At 56.4% G+C, this 15,508-nt stretch overlaps 1 protein-coding gene across 4 annotated transcripts in view; it reads right to left on the reverse strand.

The window, feature by feature from the left end:
- Positions 1–15,508, reverse strand: part of PTPRF (protein tyrosine phosphatase receptor type F) — an 88,939-nt gene that overhangs the window by 52,841 nt on the left and 20,590 nt on the right. For all 4 annotated transcript variants that reach the window (XM_055082500.1, XM_024125287.2, XM_055082503.1 and 1 more), the window contains exons 4-5: positions 10,172–10,317; positions 9,849–9,990 (exon numbers count right to left, since the gene is read on the reverse strand). In XM_055082500.1, the coding sequence (XP_054938475.1) occupies positions 9,849–9,990; positions 10,172–10,317 (288 nt within the window). The remainder of the gene's footprint in view (positions 1–9,848; positions 9,991–10,171; positions 10,318–15,508) is intronic.

Raw genomic sequence — 15,508 nt, forward strand, 5'->3', positions numbered from 1 at the left:
GTGCCCTCAGTGGTTCTGTCCTTGGCTCAGATCATCCCTCAGGCACAACAGCCAGAGCCTAAAACCGGCCTGTGTGAAGAGCTGTCCATAAAACAGCGGGACCCAAAAGCCAGTCCCTTGTGCCAACTAGGCTTCCAGGCACAAGTGAGAAGGCTGCAGTTCTGCACCTTGGGGAAGGGAAGCGTGTCTCACAGGAGGACTCCAGCGCCTCGGGAATGACCTGCTGTTGGCTCTTCCTTCTACGCTCACGCGCAGGGGCCTCGGGCACATTCAAATATAGCCAAGGACAGCAGCCATTACCGACGCCCGCGTGTTTCTGGACAAGCTGAGCACTGGGCAGGTTGGTGTAAACTGACCCACCATCAGACTGTGACATTTATCCTCTTCACCCCCGCCCCCACCCCACCCCACCCCCCACCCCGCCCAGGAACCACAGGAGCTTGGGGCTACTGTAGCCTGAACCGCTCAGGCTAGGGACCAGGGCAAATTCCTCAGGCTGACGTTGCACGATCACTCCAAACCCATCAACAACCGGGAAAACAGAGGTCCAGATATGAGGGATAAAGGTTAGGTTTACGGAGCATTTACTAGTTCCAGGTACCGCGTTAAAATGCTTTACAAAATGATTTTACCGAAACTATGTAAGGTACGTGAGCAAATGGGGGTGTAGAGATATCTAGGAACCTGCCCAAGGTCACAGAGTTAAGTCGAGGTGGGGCTGGCATGAGACCAGGTGCTGGGACGCCACGCCTGTAAGGGTAGGGGCGCCGGCTCCGGAAGGGCTCAGGGTAGCCCTGGGGGAGCCAGCCACCATCCTGCCCTCGTATCACGCCCTCTGCCGGCTGGGCTTCAGGCCCGCAGCTCCGCTGCAGAGCCCTGCACACACGCCGCAGCGTTTTTATTTACTGCAAAACGAACACGACTGTCCCCCACACATGGCCACCCTCGGGAATGCACCCACGTTCCAACACACGCATATACGGGTCACGCCGAATCCCCTCAAAACCCGTCCTGAGGGTGGAGGGGCTGCGGAGCGCCAGGAGAGGAATGGTCCCTCCCCCTTCCAGGCCGCCGGTAACTATGGCAACGTCGGAGACTCTGCGCCGCGGCAGAAAGGCGGCACATGCCGTGTCCACGCGGGGCGCGCATCTGCGGCCCGAGCCGCTGCCCCCCCGCCCGCCCCCGCCTGGGTGGAGTCACGGCGCCCCTTCTCAGGACCCCACTCCCCAACCCCAGGAAGCCCAGCTTCTTTCACGCTCAACCGACGCGTAGCTGGGGGCTGTCCCGTTAGTGTGCACAGCGCCGGGAGGTCCCTACACCTGCCTCGCAGTCTCAGTGCCAGACTTCCGCAGTGTCTGTGCCTCTGGGGCCGAGGTCTATCTAACCTCTGATAAAAGGGTCCCCGCGAAGGAAAGAGAAACCCATGGGGACTTTAGGGGACCTCAGAGGTACTGGGGAGCCTCTACAGCCGTTTGTGGATTCTGCCTGCATGCATATGTAGGGCGCACACATTCCTAGTGTCTTCCTGCAACGGTCTGTGTACTGTGGTGGGTACACACGTGTGCATGAACTGCGATGGTCTTTAGATACTGCAGTGGGAACCCTGAGCCCTTCTTCCCTGCTATCCCTACTGGGCAGAGGAAGGTGACAGGGTGTGGGGGGCTGGGGGATGGGTGTTGGGAGCCTAAGGCTCAGAGAGGGGCAAGAGCTTGGCTGAGGTCCCCACAGCAGCAGTGGAGCTGGATCAGTTCAACTCCACAGCTCACCTGCTATCTTGGTGGCTTCCTGAAGGAGGAGGGAGATGCAAGAGTAGAAAACACTTGAACAGGAGAGGCAGGGAGAGCTTTCTGGTGGAAGGGAGGGAGGGGCTGCCTGAGTAAGGGCTGTGGTCCGGGGAGACAGTGGGAAGGTGAGGCTGCTTGGAGCTAAGGCCTGATGGATGCGGCTGGGGTGGAGGTGGACAGGGGCTCAGCCTAGGCTGGCTGCAATGACTGGGGGAGGGGGCTGCTGAGGCCCCCTACAAAGCACACACAGGTCTCTTTGTCCAGCTCAGCCTGGGATGCCTGAGGCGGAGTCTGGGCCAGAGGGAGGGGGCTGCACCAGGGAAGCGGACAGATGGGGACGCCTTGCTGGGTCCCGGAGCGGGCGGCACCGTCTGTCAGCACGAACTTCTCACCCGTGTTTACCCAGCTTCCTGGCGTCTCTGTGCGCACGCAGGCACACACAGGCACACACATACACAGGCTCCCTGGGGTGGCACCGTCTGTAGGCCTGACCCCCTCCCCTGTGCCTGAGTGTTGGGCCTGCCCTCACCCCTTCTCTGAACGTAGACACCTAGATACATGCACAACAAGGGACCCACAGAGATACACGTGGAGAAAGAGACAGGTGCAAAAATAGAAACCTACATGTGTGTGCGGGTGCGGAGGGGCACCTGCAGTGACAAGCACCTGTGGAAACAGACTCATGCAAGCAGATCCAGAGGGAGAGCACACAGAGACGCAGAAACACACATGTGCAGACATGCAGAGATAACACGTATGCTGACACACGTGTCCCTGGAGACGCATGCAGGGACAGAGCCGGGAAACGCAGACAGAGACGCATGAGGGGACCTCGTGGGTGGCAGGGCTGCTGGTTCCCCCAGCCCTCCTGGCACTCTAAGGAAACCAAGGCTGCCTCAGTCCCTGTCCCTGAGGCAGCTCCATCCTTAGCAAGGTCAGGGCCAAGACACCCCCTAGCAGGGGGGAAGGGCTCCTCAGACCCGAAGGCTCCCACACTCTCCCAGAGAGCCCCACCCCACTCCCAGACTTCCAGCCAGTAAGGGGGGCCTGGGGAGCCTTGGGCTCCCTTAGCAGCTTTCAGTCTTGATTTTCAGCTTTTTCTAAGAGAAAACTCCCACCTCTTTTAGCACTCAGATTTCATCAAACTTGGCATCTTAAAAGCCTGTTTTGTTTTTGAGTCTGAGCTGTTTGGGGCCTGTCGGCAGCACAAGCTAGCTGAGAACAGCCAAGCAGCCGAGGCCTCCCCTTTGCAGTCCCCCACCTCCAGGGCTTCCCTGGCACCTCACAGGGCTCTACACAACCTGGTTGGAGAGGCCTCCCAGCCACACACACCCAGGTGAACCTGGGGACCGTCCCCAGGCCTGTACCCTTTCCACATTCCAGCTTCTGGGCCCTGACCCACAGCGAACTCTTCCTGGGGTCCCCACCTCAGTCCTACTCCAGGACGATTCTTTTGATCGCTTTACTCCCCTAGGTTCAGGCCCAGTCCCTCCAGACCACTGAGAGCCTCCCACTCACTCCTCAGGTCCCTGCAGCCCAGCTGCCACCCCCGTGGCTTCCCGCCAGCGTGCTCACCAAGGTCAACCATGACTCCACGGAGCTAAGTCCAAAAGACACGTCTCATCGTTCATCCTGCCTGACCTCTCGACAGCACCCCTCCCTGCTCCTTCCAGACACTTTTCTCTTGACTTCCACGGACTCACCCCTACCTCTCAGACACCTCCTCACCAGATTCCTATGCAAACTCCCCTCCCAACATGGAGAGCTAGCGTCTGGGGCTCCATCCGGGCCCTCTTCCTCCCCCTTGGCTCTGGCTCCGTAAGATTTGCCATTTCTCCACCCTCAAAACTGCATCTCCAGATGTCCCTCGGAGTGCCAGTCCTTCTTGACACCCCTACCTCTAATGCCTGCGCACACCCGATACAACAGATTTCTAAGTGGACTCATCAACTTGCCCCTCAAACCAGGTCCTCCTCCCATACCTGAACCTTAGAAAATAGCACTGCCATCTACCTGGCCCAGAGCCAGCAACTCCGAGTCTCCCGCCTCCCCAGTCCCACAGGTGGCCAGGCAGACCACCACTCTCTCTAAACTGCACGAAACCCAGTCTCCCTTCCTTCCCTACCCACTGCCTGGGTTTGGGCCACTACCACCTCTTGCCTGGGCTGCAGTGCTGCCCCGGCCTCTCACTGGTGTCCCTGTACCCCACTCTGTACCCCCAGGGACCTTTCTGAAGCATAAATTTTATCAAGTCATTCCCCTGATTAAAATCCTCCTTCCCCTGGCAACCAGAGGGAGGGGGCACCTCACCAGGGATGGGGAAGGTACACACACAGGGGCATTTAAAACCTCCGACCTGGCTAGCTGTTCCCGGAGGTGCTGGCTCCGCTGTGGTCCTGAGGCTGGGGGAGATGGCAGTGGGCGAGGGAGCCATGGGCACAGCAGGGCCATGTAAGCACCCGTGACCACAGGGGTGGGAGGGGCAGGCTAGGCACAGGGAACGTGTCCACTGTCCATGGCTAACAGAAGAGGCAGGGTACTGCCCACCCCACAAGTGGACCCATTCAGAAGGGAGTCCGCTTGGACCCTGAACGCAAATCAGAACTAGAAAAAAATGGGGGATCCCAGGCACCAAGAAACCCAGAGTCTGATCTTCTAGACCCTCCTGGCAGTGCCCACCTACTGACACCTCTCCCACCCCTACGCCTGGGGCCCAGATCTCTCCAGGAAATGTTTGCAGAGCCTCGTATCTGCATGGTTCTGAATGCGCGGGTCGGGGGGTGGGGGGGTGGAAGGACAGGTCACAGATCCCACAGTCACTGGGCCAGAAGCACTTAGGTCAGGCCTCAGCTGCGAGGGGAGGAGCAGAAGCTGGCCCGGGTTCTAGGTGCTGGGGCTCCTTCGACATTTCCACGGAGGCAGATCAGGGAGGTGACAGGCCCAGCTTCCTCAAACAAGCCCATGACCTAGACACGCATGCAGGCAACAGAAAGGGGGCACATCCTGCCACCTAAGGAGTCATCCTCTGCCGGGTAGCCCTTTACCCAAACTCCCCACCCTCCTAAGTCAGGCCTGGGCCAGGGGCAGGGAGGAGGGTGGCGCAGGGAGAGACGACTCCCTGGGAAAACGCCCACCCACCCTGAAAACACAAGCTTCTGTACTGGCCCCGCCCCAGGTTCAGCCAGCCCAGGACCGCAGGACAGGGTCATATGTTGCTCATCAGCCCTCATGTCCCTGGGGCTGTTTCCAAAGGGGCTGTGGGTGGCATTCAAAAGGGCCTCCATCATCCCACAGTCCCAAAACCAGGGTGAAAACCGCTGCAGAGCCTGGGGGTCCCGGCCCAGCATGGACTGCCCACCTCCCCCAGTCAAGACCCCACATGCTTGACAGCTGGCCTCCCGCAGGGCCTATATGCAACGAAGGGGGCAAGGCCAGGCCCTCCATGCGGGCACCTGGATTCCTGTGTGGCCTGAGTGGTGTGGTCCTGGCCAGTCAGCAGACACCAAGGCCAGGTGGGAACAGGTGAAAGGGAGCCTGGGCTCGATGAGGGGAGGGGAGGAAGAGGAGAGAGTCCCAAGGTCTGGGCAGGATCCCCATCTGGGGCCCCCTCCCTTCTGGACTGGCTGCAGAGGCACTGCTGAGGTGCACTTCTCTGAGGCACTGAGAACAGCTCGGCCTGACCACTCTGCCCCACGTCCATCTCTGCCCAGCTGTCCCGGCTGACCGACAGCTCCGAGCAGGGATCCTTTGTGGTCCAGGAGACAGTGAGCCCAGACACAGCATCTCTGGCCTCCCACAACACCAGACTGACCACACACACTCAGCCCAGGCTGCTTGCTGCACACCCCTCCCCCTGCCGCAGACACAGACCATAAGGTGTACACCACCTGCTGTACACACCACACCCCCCCCACACTGCCTGATGTGCGTACGCACAAGCACGTGTGCATGCGCGCGCGCGCACACACACACACGCACGCAGCCGGACGCACGCCCCCTGCTTTATATTACAACCCATAAGGCACACACAGCCCCTAAGACTGTAACACCACACCACACACCCCACACACACTGCCTTACAGACAGCACACGGGGCACTCACCACACGCAGGGTGCTCGCTACCTGCTGTAGCCATGACCACGGGGCAAATGCTGCCTCCTGCACTCGGGGTCCCCAGAGCCAGGTGCCCACCACAGAGTCAGAAACGGCTTATCCCTGCTCCTCGGCCTCTTCCCTCCTCCTTGCCCCTCTTTCCCTTCTCCTCCTCCTTCTTGGTACTTCCAGAACCTGCCCAAGTCACCAGGGCCCTGCCCACACCTCTGCTGTCTGGCCTCCTCTGGGGCTTTCCTGACCACAGTACCAGTACCGCCCGGCTGGAACCCACTGGCCCACGTGAATCCACAACCTCCAGACCGAGCTCCAGGACCCTCCCGGCTTGCCCACACCCTGGAGGGAAAGGCCAGGAAGCAAGGCCAGCAAGCAAGGCCCGTCTCCCCTCCCCCTCCACTCCCCCTCCCTCACGAGGGAAAATGTCAGATTCCCTGTCTCAGTGGCGGCAGCGGGTGGGTTGGAGGGGGAGTGATTCAGCCTCAAGAGTGCGGCGTGAGAAGAGCTTTTCCTGCCATTACCCGGCGAGGGAGAGACTGGTGCGCTAATGGCTTCAATTACCACTCAGACAGGAACACTGGGCGGCTCACCCCCAGCCAGCTTGTGCCGGGTATCCCCACCAGGTACCCAGCGGGGCCTAGGGGGTGGGGAGTAGCCGGCTGGGCATCACAGGGCAGTCGGGACTCACTGGGAGTGGCAGTCCTGCCCAGAGAGCTGGCTGCAAAGGCCACGAAGTGGGAGGAGTGTGGGGTGCTCCCGGAGTGTGAGGGGAGCTGGGCATGGCACAGAGCAAGGCAGGGCAGGGAGCTTGGCGCGGACTCGTAGGCCTGGGAGGCAGCAACCCCTCACCTGAGCCAAGTCACCCCAGAGAGCCCTGGGCCACTCCCCTGAAGAGCCCAGTGTGTGGTGAGCCACATGCAGTTTATGATGCGGGTAAGGGACTCAAACTTTATTCCCAGCCCCCAAGCCGGCTTCATCCTCTCCCCATCCCTCCTCCCAGGAGTGACCCTGGCTGTCTTCTGGCCCCAGCCCACAGCTGTAGTCACACCATACTTTCACCCAACTCCTACACACACGCAGCTTCCCTGGCCAGCACAGGAGGCCTGGCATGGCAGGGCGGGGCTGCTTTCCTCTGGCCCCGCCCCCTGGCACCTTTGAGGCTTCCCACTCCCCTCCTTTCTGCCATGCCCAGAGCCAGACGGTCAAGGTTATGCAGACCAACATGGTAAGTCAGCATTTCATGTTGCGGGTGCTGTGTTTCAGGAGCAGGAGGGGCTCATTCAGGCCCACAGCTCCATCTCAGCTGGGCCAGGCACATGGGTAGGACCCTACACGCTTCCCAACCTCATCAGACACCTCCCACACCGAGAAGCACAAAAAGACCCCAGACCCCTGCTAGGGAAACCCTCATCCAAGAAGGCCCCTCTAGAAGGACAGACCCCTCCAAGTCTGAACCCCCTCACCTCAGCCCCTGCAAGACCATCCCAATCCTCCTCAACCCTTTAAAAGATAAAGCTGCCCAGGGCAGAGGTGGGGATAGGAGAGTGCCGACAGAGGACCTGGGGAGAGCAAGGGCCAAAACTGGGGTGTAGGGGCTTTGGGGGGACTTTTCTTCCAACACTAATAAGAAGGCTCTCTTTCCCTTAATATGAGGGCCTGACAGATGCCCTCTGGGGTGGGAGCCACAGTCTGGCCCTTCAGCCACCTCCCAAATGCCAGGGCAAGGCAGATGGCTCTTGCTGGGGCAGACAGCAACAGGAGGGAGGGTAGTGCTGAAATACCTGTCCTGAGGTCATAAGTGGGGAAACTGAGGTCAGGGGTGGCAGGGAGCACCCTGAAAGCACTCAACCATCAGGGATCTTGGCCCAGGGCCTGTTCTCTGGGCCCCCGCCCCCATAGGAGTGGATGGTGGGGGCTGCATCACCCAGATGATGCCAGGCAGCAGAGACACCAGGTGCAGCCAGCTCACACGTCTGGGCCTTGGGATGTGCTGCTTCCAGCTCAATAGCAGCTACCATTCATGCTGGAATCAGGCAAGGTGCTTAACTCCTATTTAATCCTCCCAACCAGCTGGGGGGGCAAGTACTATGTCCCTATTTACAAATCGAGCAAATGAGGTTCAGAGGCATGGTTACTTGCCTGAGGTCACAAGGTGAGAGAGTAAGTGGTCCAGAGCCCCTGCTCTTAACCACTGTCCTCCACTGCCCCTCTAAGCTGCAGGGCCCTGCCCTGCCTCGCAGCAGACACACAGTCACAAAGGAGTTACTGAATGGACATGCATGTGAACACATAAAGCCACAACGTAATAATGGCCAATACGAAAAGATGTTCAACTGCTCTGTAATCAAAGAAATGCAAATTAAATTGAGATGCCATTTTTTTGCCTATTAACTTGGCAAAGACTTTTTTAAATGATAATTCCCACTGCTGGTGAGGATAAGCAGAAAAGAGGCCCTCTTATGCCCTGTTTGGTGGGAGTGTAAACCGACAGTCTTCTGGAAATACTGAAAAGGCTTAAAATCGCATGTGCACTTTGATCCAGCAATTCCACTTCCATGCATCTAGAATAAGGAAATAATCAGGAAGGTGAACACATCTTATCTGCAAGGAAGCGTATAGCACCTTATTTATAAAAGCAAAAAACTGGAAACAACGTATGTGTCCAACAATAAGGGAGTGGCTAAATAAATTAGGGTACTTGCATGTGACACCTGCCCACAGCCATTAAAAATAATGATGCAGAAAAAAATGGCAAGGATGATGTTCATGAAATGTTTTTTTAAAAAGCAGTCCACAAATCACTGAGCAGAATGTAATCCTGTTTTTGTTACATATATCATGCATGCACAGAAAATGGACTGTAAGGAAATAACCAAAAGTTAATAGTAGAGGTAAGATAAACAGATGATTTTTATTTTTTCCTATGTGCTATTTTATACTTACCAAATTTTCAACAGTGAACAGGTATTGCTACTGTAATTTTTTTTAAAAAGCAACAATCAATGCCATATTTTGAAAATATAGGCAGACACATTCAGACTGATGACTCCATCATGGCTGGGGTGGGGTGGGGGGGATCATGTCACTCTCTATTTGTGGCTTCCTATGTCCCCAGGAAAGTGTTCATTTCTCAACCTGGTCCTGTGTCATCTGCCCTCCAGTCTCTCCAGGCTCATGGTGAATTACTCTTTCCCGTTTCTCTGTGTCCTCCAGTGACCCCCCCCACCCCAAAACCAAACGGAACCACTCAAGAGTTCCTTGAAAGCACCATTCTCTCCTGCCTCTGGGCCTTGGCACATGCTGATGCTATTCCCCTGCCGAGGCCCCCAACCCAACTCCCACTTGTCCCCAGGACTCAGACCACAGCTCCCTTCTACGCTGCACCCTGCCCCCCAGTCCCCTGGGCCACACCCGCAGGATTTATTGGAGACTGAAGTCTCAAGGGCAGGACCGGGTCAGATAACTCTCAGGACACAAGGCAGCATTAGGGAGTGTCTGTGAATGAATGGAGGAGCCGACGAGTGAGAGAAGTCATTAAAGTCCACATACAGAGCCCTAGCCTCCAGCCTAGGGCCCTTGCTCGTAATGGTGACTGGGAACACACCTCTCTGAAGCCTACTGCCAGGTTCCACATGAAAATCACATCCACTTCCACGAGTCATGTACCCCAAGCGATATGTAGCTGCAGCCCCACACCTCAAGTCAGTCCCCAGACCCACCGAGCAACATCCCAGCTCTGCACAACACAAAGACACGAGGCACACAGCGGGCTTTGGCACAAGCCAAAAATCCAGTGACCGTCCCTGCCCACCACTGACCTTCGCTGACCCCAGGATGGCCAGTAGTTTTCCTTTCCATAAAAACACCCCAGCCACGGTGGGGACGGGCCTGGCTGGCTGGCTGATCCCTGCATCAGTCTCCGCACCCACCAGGCCCCATCCTTCCCCAGCATGTACCTTCGAGCACTGAGAGCTTGGCACTAGTGTTGATCTCTCCCAGACTGTTGGTGGCCGTGCACTCATAGATGGCTTCATCTCGCTGCACCCGCAATGGCTGGATTCGCAGCACGGACCCTGCCCCGTCGTCAAACTCAATTACCTGCCGCAGGACAGACATGTGGTCACAGCCTGCTCAGGACACAGAGGCCTGCTCAGGGTCAGCCATCCTCTCACTGCCAAAAGGCCCCCAAGGAGGGAGACCAAGAGCAGGTGAGGTAGGACCGGACCCCAGAATAGGCAGACCTGGAGCCCTGCCTGCCCCTTCCCACCCGAGACTGTACCTCGAAGCGCTGGGAGCTGACTTTCTTCCCCTTCTTCATCCATGTGATGCGCGGCTTGGGTTCCCCTGTGGCTTGGCACACGAAGGAGGCCACCCCTCCTGACAGCCCAGTCTGGTCCTCAGGGACCTTAATGAAGACAGGTTTGCCTGGAGAGATAGAGACACCAAGTCATGGCACGGTCACTGCCGACATGGCCTGTACTACACGGGGCAGGCATGGGGGGGGAGGGGCAAGAAAGATCTATAGAGGAAATAACAGTAGCGACGCCTAACCCTTATGCAGTGCTCCTTATGTGCCAGGCACTCTTCAAAGAGCTGTGAGCACATGAGCTGGGCGCTACACTTACCTGTGCTTATAGAGAAGGAAGTCAAGACACACAGAGGTTAAGGGATTTGCCTAACATGACAGCTGGTTAGTGGCAGAGCCAAGATTTGAACCCAGGCGACTGAGTCTGGAGTCCATACTTTAACTGCTACACTCTTCTGTCTCCCATCCCCCCATCAATTCCAAGCTCTAGGACAAAGGCATGCTGAGAGCTGCTGGGAACAGCCCTAGCATCTCCCCTGGACGCGTCCCTCCCCACTGCTCTCCACCAGGGTGATGGTACCTCCATCCACCGCAAGCCTCAAGCCAGAAACCGTGACTCCACCTCTCCCCGGCCCCCACACACCATCAGTCCTGAAGGCCTAGACATTCCACCTCCTAAGCATCTCTGGATGTCTTGCCAGGTGAATGCTGTCCTGTAAATCTGCCCTCCCCACCCGGCTCCCACTGGCTGGGTTATTGCCTTCCGATGGCCTGGACATCTCCCCAAAGTGTCCACAGAGAGGCAGGGGGAGGGGGAGAAGGGAGGGGGCTTGGACACTGTACTGCCATGCCCACCCACATCACCTTGATACACACACCAGGGCCAACCTGGAATCCCACCACCCAGGGTCACAAGACCCTGGAAACCCGGCCTTCATTAAGATGTAGAAATGCCTTGTTAATCCTGATAGCGGACCCATTTCCTATTAATCAGACCAATGAACAGCTCCAGGAAGGCTGATACCATGAGAAATGCCATTTCAGACCACCTGCTCGGTGCTGATGAGCCCAGGCCTGGTCTGGTCTCTGGAACAAAAACATGTTTGTTCAATGATGATAATCCCACTCTGCACCAGGTACTTTATCTCATATAGTCCTTCCCTGTTGTTATCCTCAGTTTAGAGGCACAGAGAGGTCAAGTCACTAGCCCAATGTCACACATCCAATAAGCGGCACATCTGAGATTTGAATTCAAGCCTATATGACTCCAAGACACCTGCCAGAAACAGTTCACATTGGTATAGCTGGGGGCCTTGTGAAGAGCAGAGTCAGTGGGGTGGCAGGGGTCAAGGAGCAAGAGGTGAAGAAGTGGAGAGCAGAGTACAGTGACTAAAGAAGATTGGGACATGGCCTGTACTACACGGGGCAGGCATGGGGGGGGAGGGGCAAGAAAGATCTATAGAGGAAATAACAGTAGCGACGCCTAACCCTTATGCAGTGCTCCTTATGTGCCAGGCACTCTTCAAAGAGCTGTGAGCACATGAGCTGGGCGCTACACTTACCTGTGCTTATAGAGAAGGAAGTCAAGACACACAGAGGTTAAGGGATTTGCCTAACATGACAGCTGGTTAGTGGCAGAGCCAAGATTTGAACCCAGGCGACTGAGTCTGGAGTCCATACTTTAACTGCTACACTCTTCTGTCTCCCATCCCCCCATCAATTCCAAGCTCTAGGACAAAGGCATGCTGAGAGCTGCTGGGAACAGCCCTAGCATCTCCCCTGGACGCGTCCCTCCCCACTGCTCTCCACCAGGGTGATGGTACCTCCATCCACCGCAAGCCTCAAGCCAGAAACCGTGACTCCACCTCTCCCCGGCCCCCACACACCATCAGTCCTGAAGGCCTAGACATTCCACCTCCTAAGCATCTCTGGATGTCTTGCCAGGTGAATGCTGTCCTGTAAATCTGCCCTCCCCACCCGGCTCCCACTGGCTGGGTTATTGCCTTCCGATGGCCTGGACATCTCCCCAAAGTGTCCACAGAGAGGCAGGGGGAGGGGGAGAAGGGAGGGGGCTTGGACACTGTACTGCCATGCCCACCCACATCACCTTGATACACACACCAGGGCCAACCTGGAATCCCACCACCCAGGGTCACAAGACCCTGGAAACCCGGCCTTCATTAAGATGTAGAAATGCCTTGTTAATCCTGATAGCGGACCCATTTCCTATTAATCAGACCAATGAACAGCTCCAGGAAGGCTGATACCATGAGAAATGCCATTTCAGACCACCTGCTCGGTGCTGATGAGCCCAGGCCTGGTCTGGTCTCTGGAACAAAAACATGTTTGTTCAATGATGATAATCCCACTCTGCACCAGGTACTTTATCTCATATAGTCCTTCCCTGTTGTTATCCTCAGTTTAGAGGCACAGAGAGGTCAAGTCACTAGCCCAATGTCACACATCCAATAAGCGGCACATCTGAGATTTGAATTCAAGCCTATATGACTCCAAGACACCTGCCAGAAACAGTTCACATTGGTATAGCTGGGGGCCTTGTGAAGAGCAGAGTCAGTGGGGTGGCAGGGGTCAAGGAGCAAGAGGTGAAGAAGTGGAGAGCAGAGTACAGTGACTAAAGAAGATTGGGGACTTCCCTGGTGGTGCAGTGGTTAAGAACCCACCTGCCAATGCAGGGGAACACGGGTTTGATCCCTGGTCCGGGAAGATCCCCACATGCTGCGGAGCAACTAAGCCCGTGCACCACAAGTACTGAGCCTGCACTCTAGAGCCCGCGAGCCACAATTACTGAGCCTGTGTGCCACAACTACAGAAGCCTGCGTGCCTAGAGCCTGTGCTCCACAACAAGAGAAGCCACCAAAATGAGAAGCCCATTGCGCACCGCAACGACGAGTAGCCCCTGCTCGCCTGCAACTAGAGAAAGCCCACACACAGCAACAAAGACCCAACGCAGTCAAAAAAAAAAAAAAGATTGGCTGTGATGGGGAAGATAAAGAGGAGAAGATGGCACCTGGAATGGAAGATAGGTTGAAGGGAGGTTTTTACATTCTTGTTTCTTTCTTTTCTTTTTTAAGATTTATTTATTATTTATTCAATTTATTTTTGGCTGTGCTGGGTCTTAGTTGCGGCACACAGGATCTCTGTTGAGGCACGCGGGATCTTCGTGTGGTGTGTGGGCTTCTGTCTGGTTGTGGCGTGCGGGTTTTCTCTCACTAGTTGTGGCGCACAGGATCCAGGGCACACGAGCTCTGTAATTGTGTCACGGGGGCGTAGCTGCCCCGCGGCATGTGGGAATCTTAGTTCCCTGACCAGGGATAGAACCCGCGTCTGCTGCAGTGCAAGGTGGATTCTTTACCACTGGACCACCAAGGAAATTCCTATTCTTGTTTCTCTTTTTCCTAAGATGTGAAAGATAATTATTTATTTCTTTAATGCTGATGGGAAGGAGCCAGCAGAGGGAGAAGGTGCTGATCCAGTGGAGAGAAGAGGGACAGCAGATGGGGCAGAGTCTCTGAGGAGGGAAGGGTCTGGGGGACCACCAGGGTTGGGAGTGACAGCGGCAGGTACACAGAGCTGGGAGGGCTCAGCCTTGCAGGGAGCAGAGAGGGGCCCATCGGGCTCTGGAGGTTTTATGTAATTATTAAGAAAGTCACTCACCATCTCTGAGCCTCATCTGCAAAATGGTGCTAGTGATAGAGATCGGTGCAGACGAAATGTGATGATGTCTGCAGGCTGCTTGCACAGGCTGCACACGTGGTGGACCTTGCCTGTGGGCAGCCATCACCCTCCTTAGCATCAGTAGTATTATCATCCCAATTTTAGAGATGGGGAAATGGAGGCTCAGAAGGTTAAACAACAGAAAAATCACAGACTGATCTGGAGTAGAGCTAGGGTTTGGTCCAGGATTCCAAATCCTAAGCACATCCTACAGCACCCAGGGCCTCCCTGGAGGAAAGAGACGCAGGGACCTACCTGACTGCTCTTGGAATACCCAGAGGGGGCGAGGGCAGCCTTATTAGGGAAACACACAAACCTGCTGGGGGCCCGAGGGGTATGGGGACATCACAAAGGTTCAGGAAGCCTCAGTTTGCCTCAGCCTTGCCTCAACTGCCCTCTGAAGGAGGTTCCGGACTCTCCCAGTCTGCAGTTGTCTGCAGAGCCTGTCCACTCAGTGAGATCCTCTCAGATAGGACGCCCCTGCCCGACTTGGGGGTGCGGAAGAGTCTCCTGCCCACCCCGCTACACACTGCACGCCCCTCCCCCACACCTCCAGACAGCAGCTCCCTGCTCTCCTGCACTGCCATCACCCTCTCTCGACTGGACACTCCACCAACCTAACCAGCTGCATCCCTAGTCTCTATTCAGCAGCCAGAGTGAAGCAGCAGCCTCTTCCCTGATCAAAACCCTCCAAAGGCCTCCCAAGATTTAAATCCCAAGATTTAAACTCCCATCATGATGGAGTTCAGACCTGGAGCCCTGCCAGGTCTCACCCCAGCCCTTCACACCCACCAGAGCCCTGGCTTCCCGTCCACTGGATAAGCAATGCCCCCTGCGCCTCAGGGCCTTTGCATAAGCCGTTCCTTCTGCCACAAACCTCTTAGACTACCTCTTTACCCACTACCTCTTATTCACCTTTCTGATCTCAATTTAAACATCATTTCCTCAGAAAACCTTCCCTGGTCCCCCTGATGTGGCCCCTACCTCCACTAGCTCAGTTCTGGGTTTTAGGCTCTCTGGAGACTCGCAGCACCTCTCTCACAGCACTGCTCATGGTTTGTTATGTACATGTGTGAGGTTATTACTTTCTCCACACTTTGGAGGAGTATTTAATTCATGGCTGCTTCCTGACAGAGAACAATAACCCTGAGTAGGGCAGATACCACGCCTGCCTTGCTTCTCCCCCGTCCCAGCGCCCGACCCCATTCCTGGTACAGGTGGGTGGGGCAGGCAAGTGAAGGTGACCTGACCACAAGGGAAGGCCTGCAGAGGATGGAGACCTCAGCCCCTCACACACCACACTGGGGAGCCCCTGCTGCCCGCTGGGGAGAGAAGCCCTGGGTGAAACTCCTGCCTCAACGTGTCAGCTGCAGAAATCAGAGGCTGGAACCTGCTGAACCAGAATGGCCGGGTGAGTGTGCCTGGGGGCAGGGCCTCCACGCCAAACAAAGAACCAGAAGCTGGGGAGGTAGCCAGGTATGGGGATGGGGGGAGAGAGAGAGAGAGAGAAAGAGAGAGACAGAGAGAGAGAGACAGAGAGAGAGAGACACAGAGAGAGAGGGAGGGAGGGAGGGA

This window comes from Physeter macrocephalus, chromosome 3 (assembly GCF_002837175.3).
Source record: "Physeter macrocephalus isolate SW-GA chromosome 3, ASM283717v5, whole genome shotgun sequence".
Taxonomy (NCBI): domain Eukaryota; kingdom Metazoa; phylum Chordata; class Mammalia; order Artiodactyla; family Physeteridae; genus Physeter; species Physeter macrocephalus.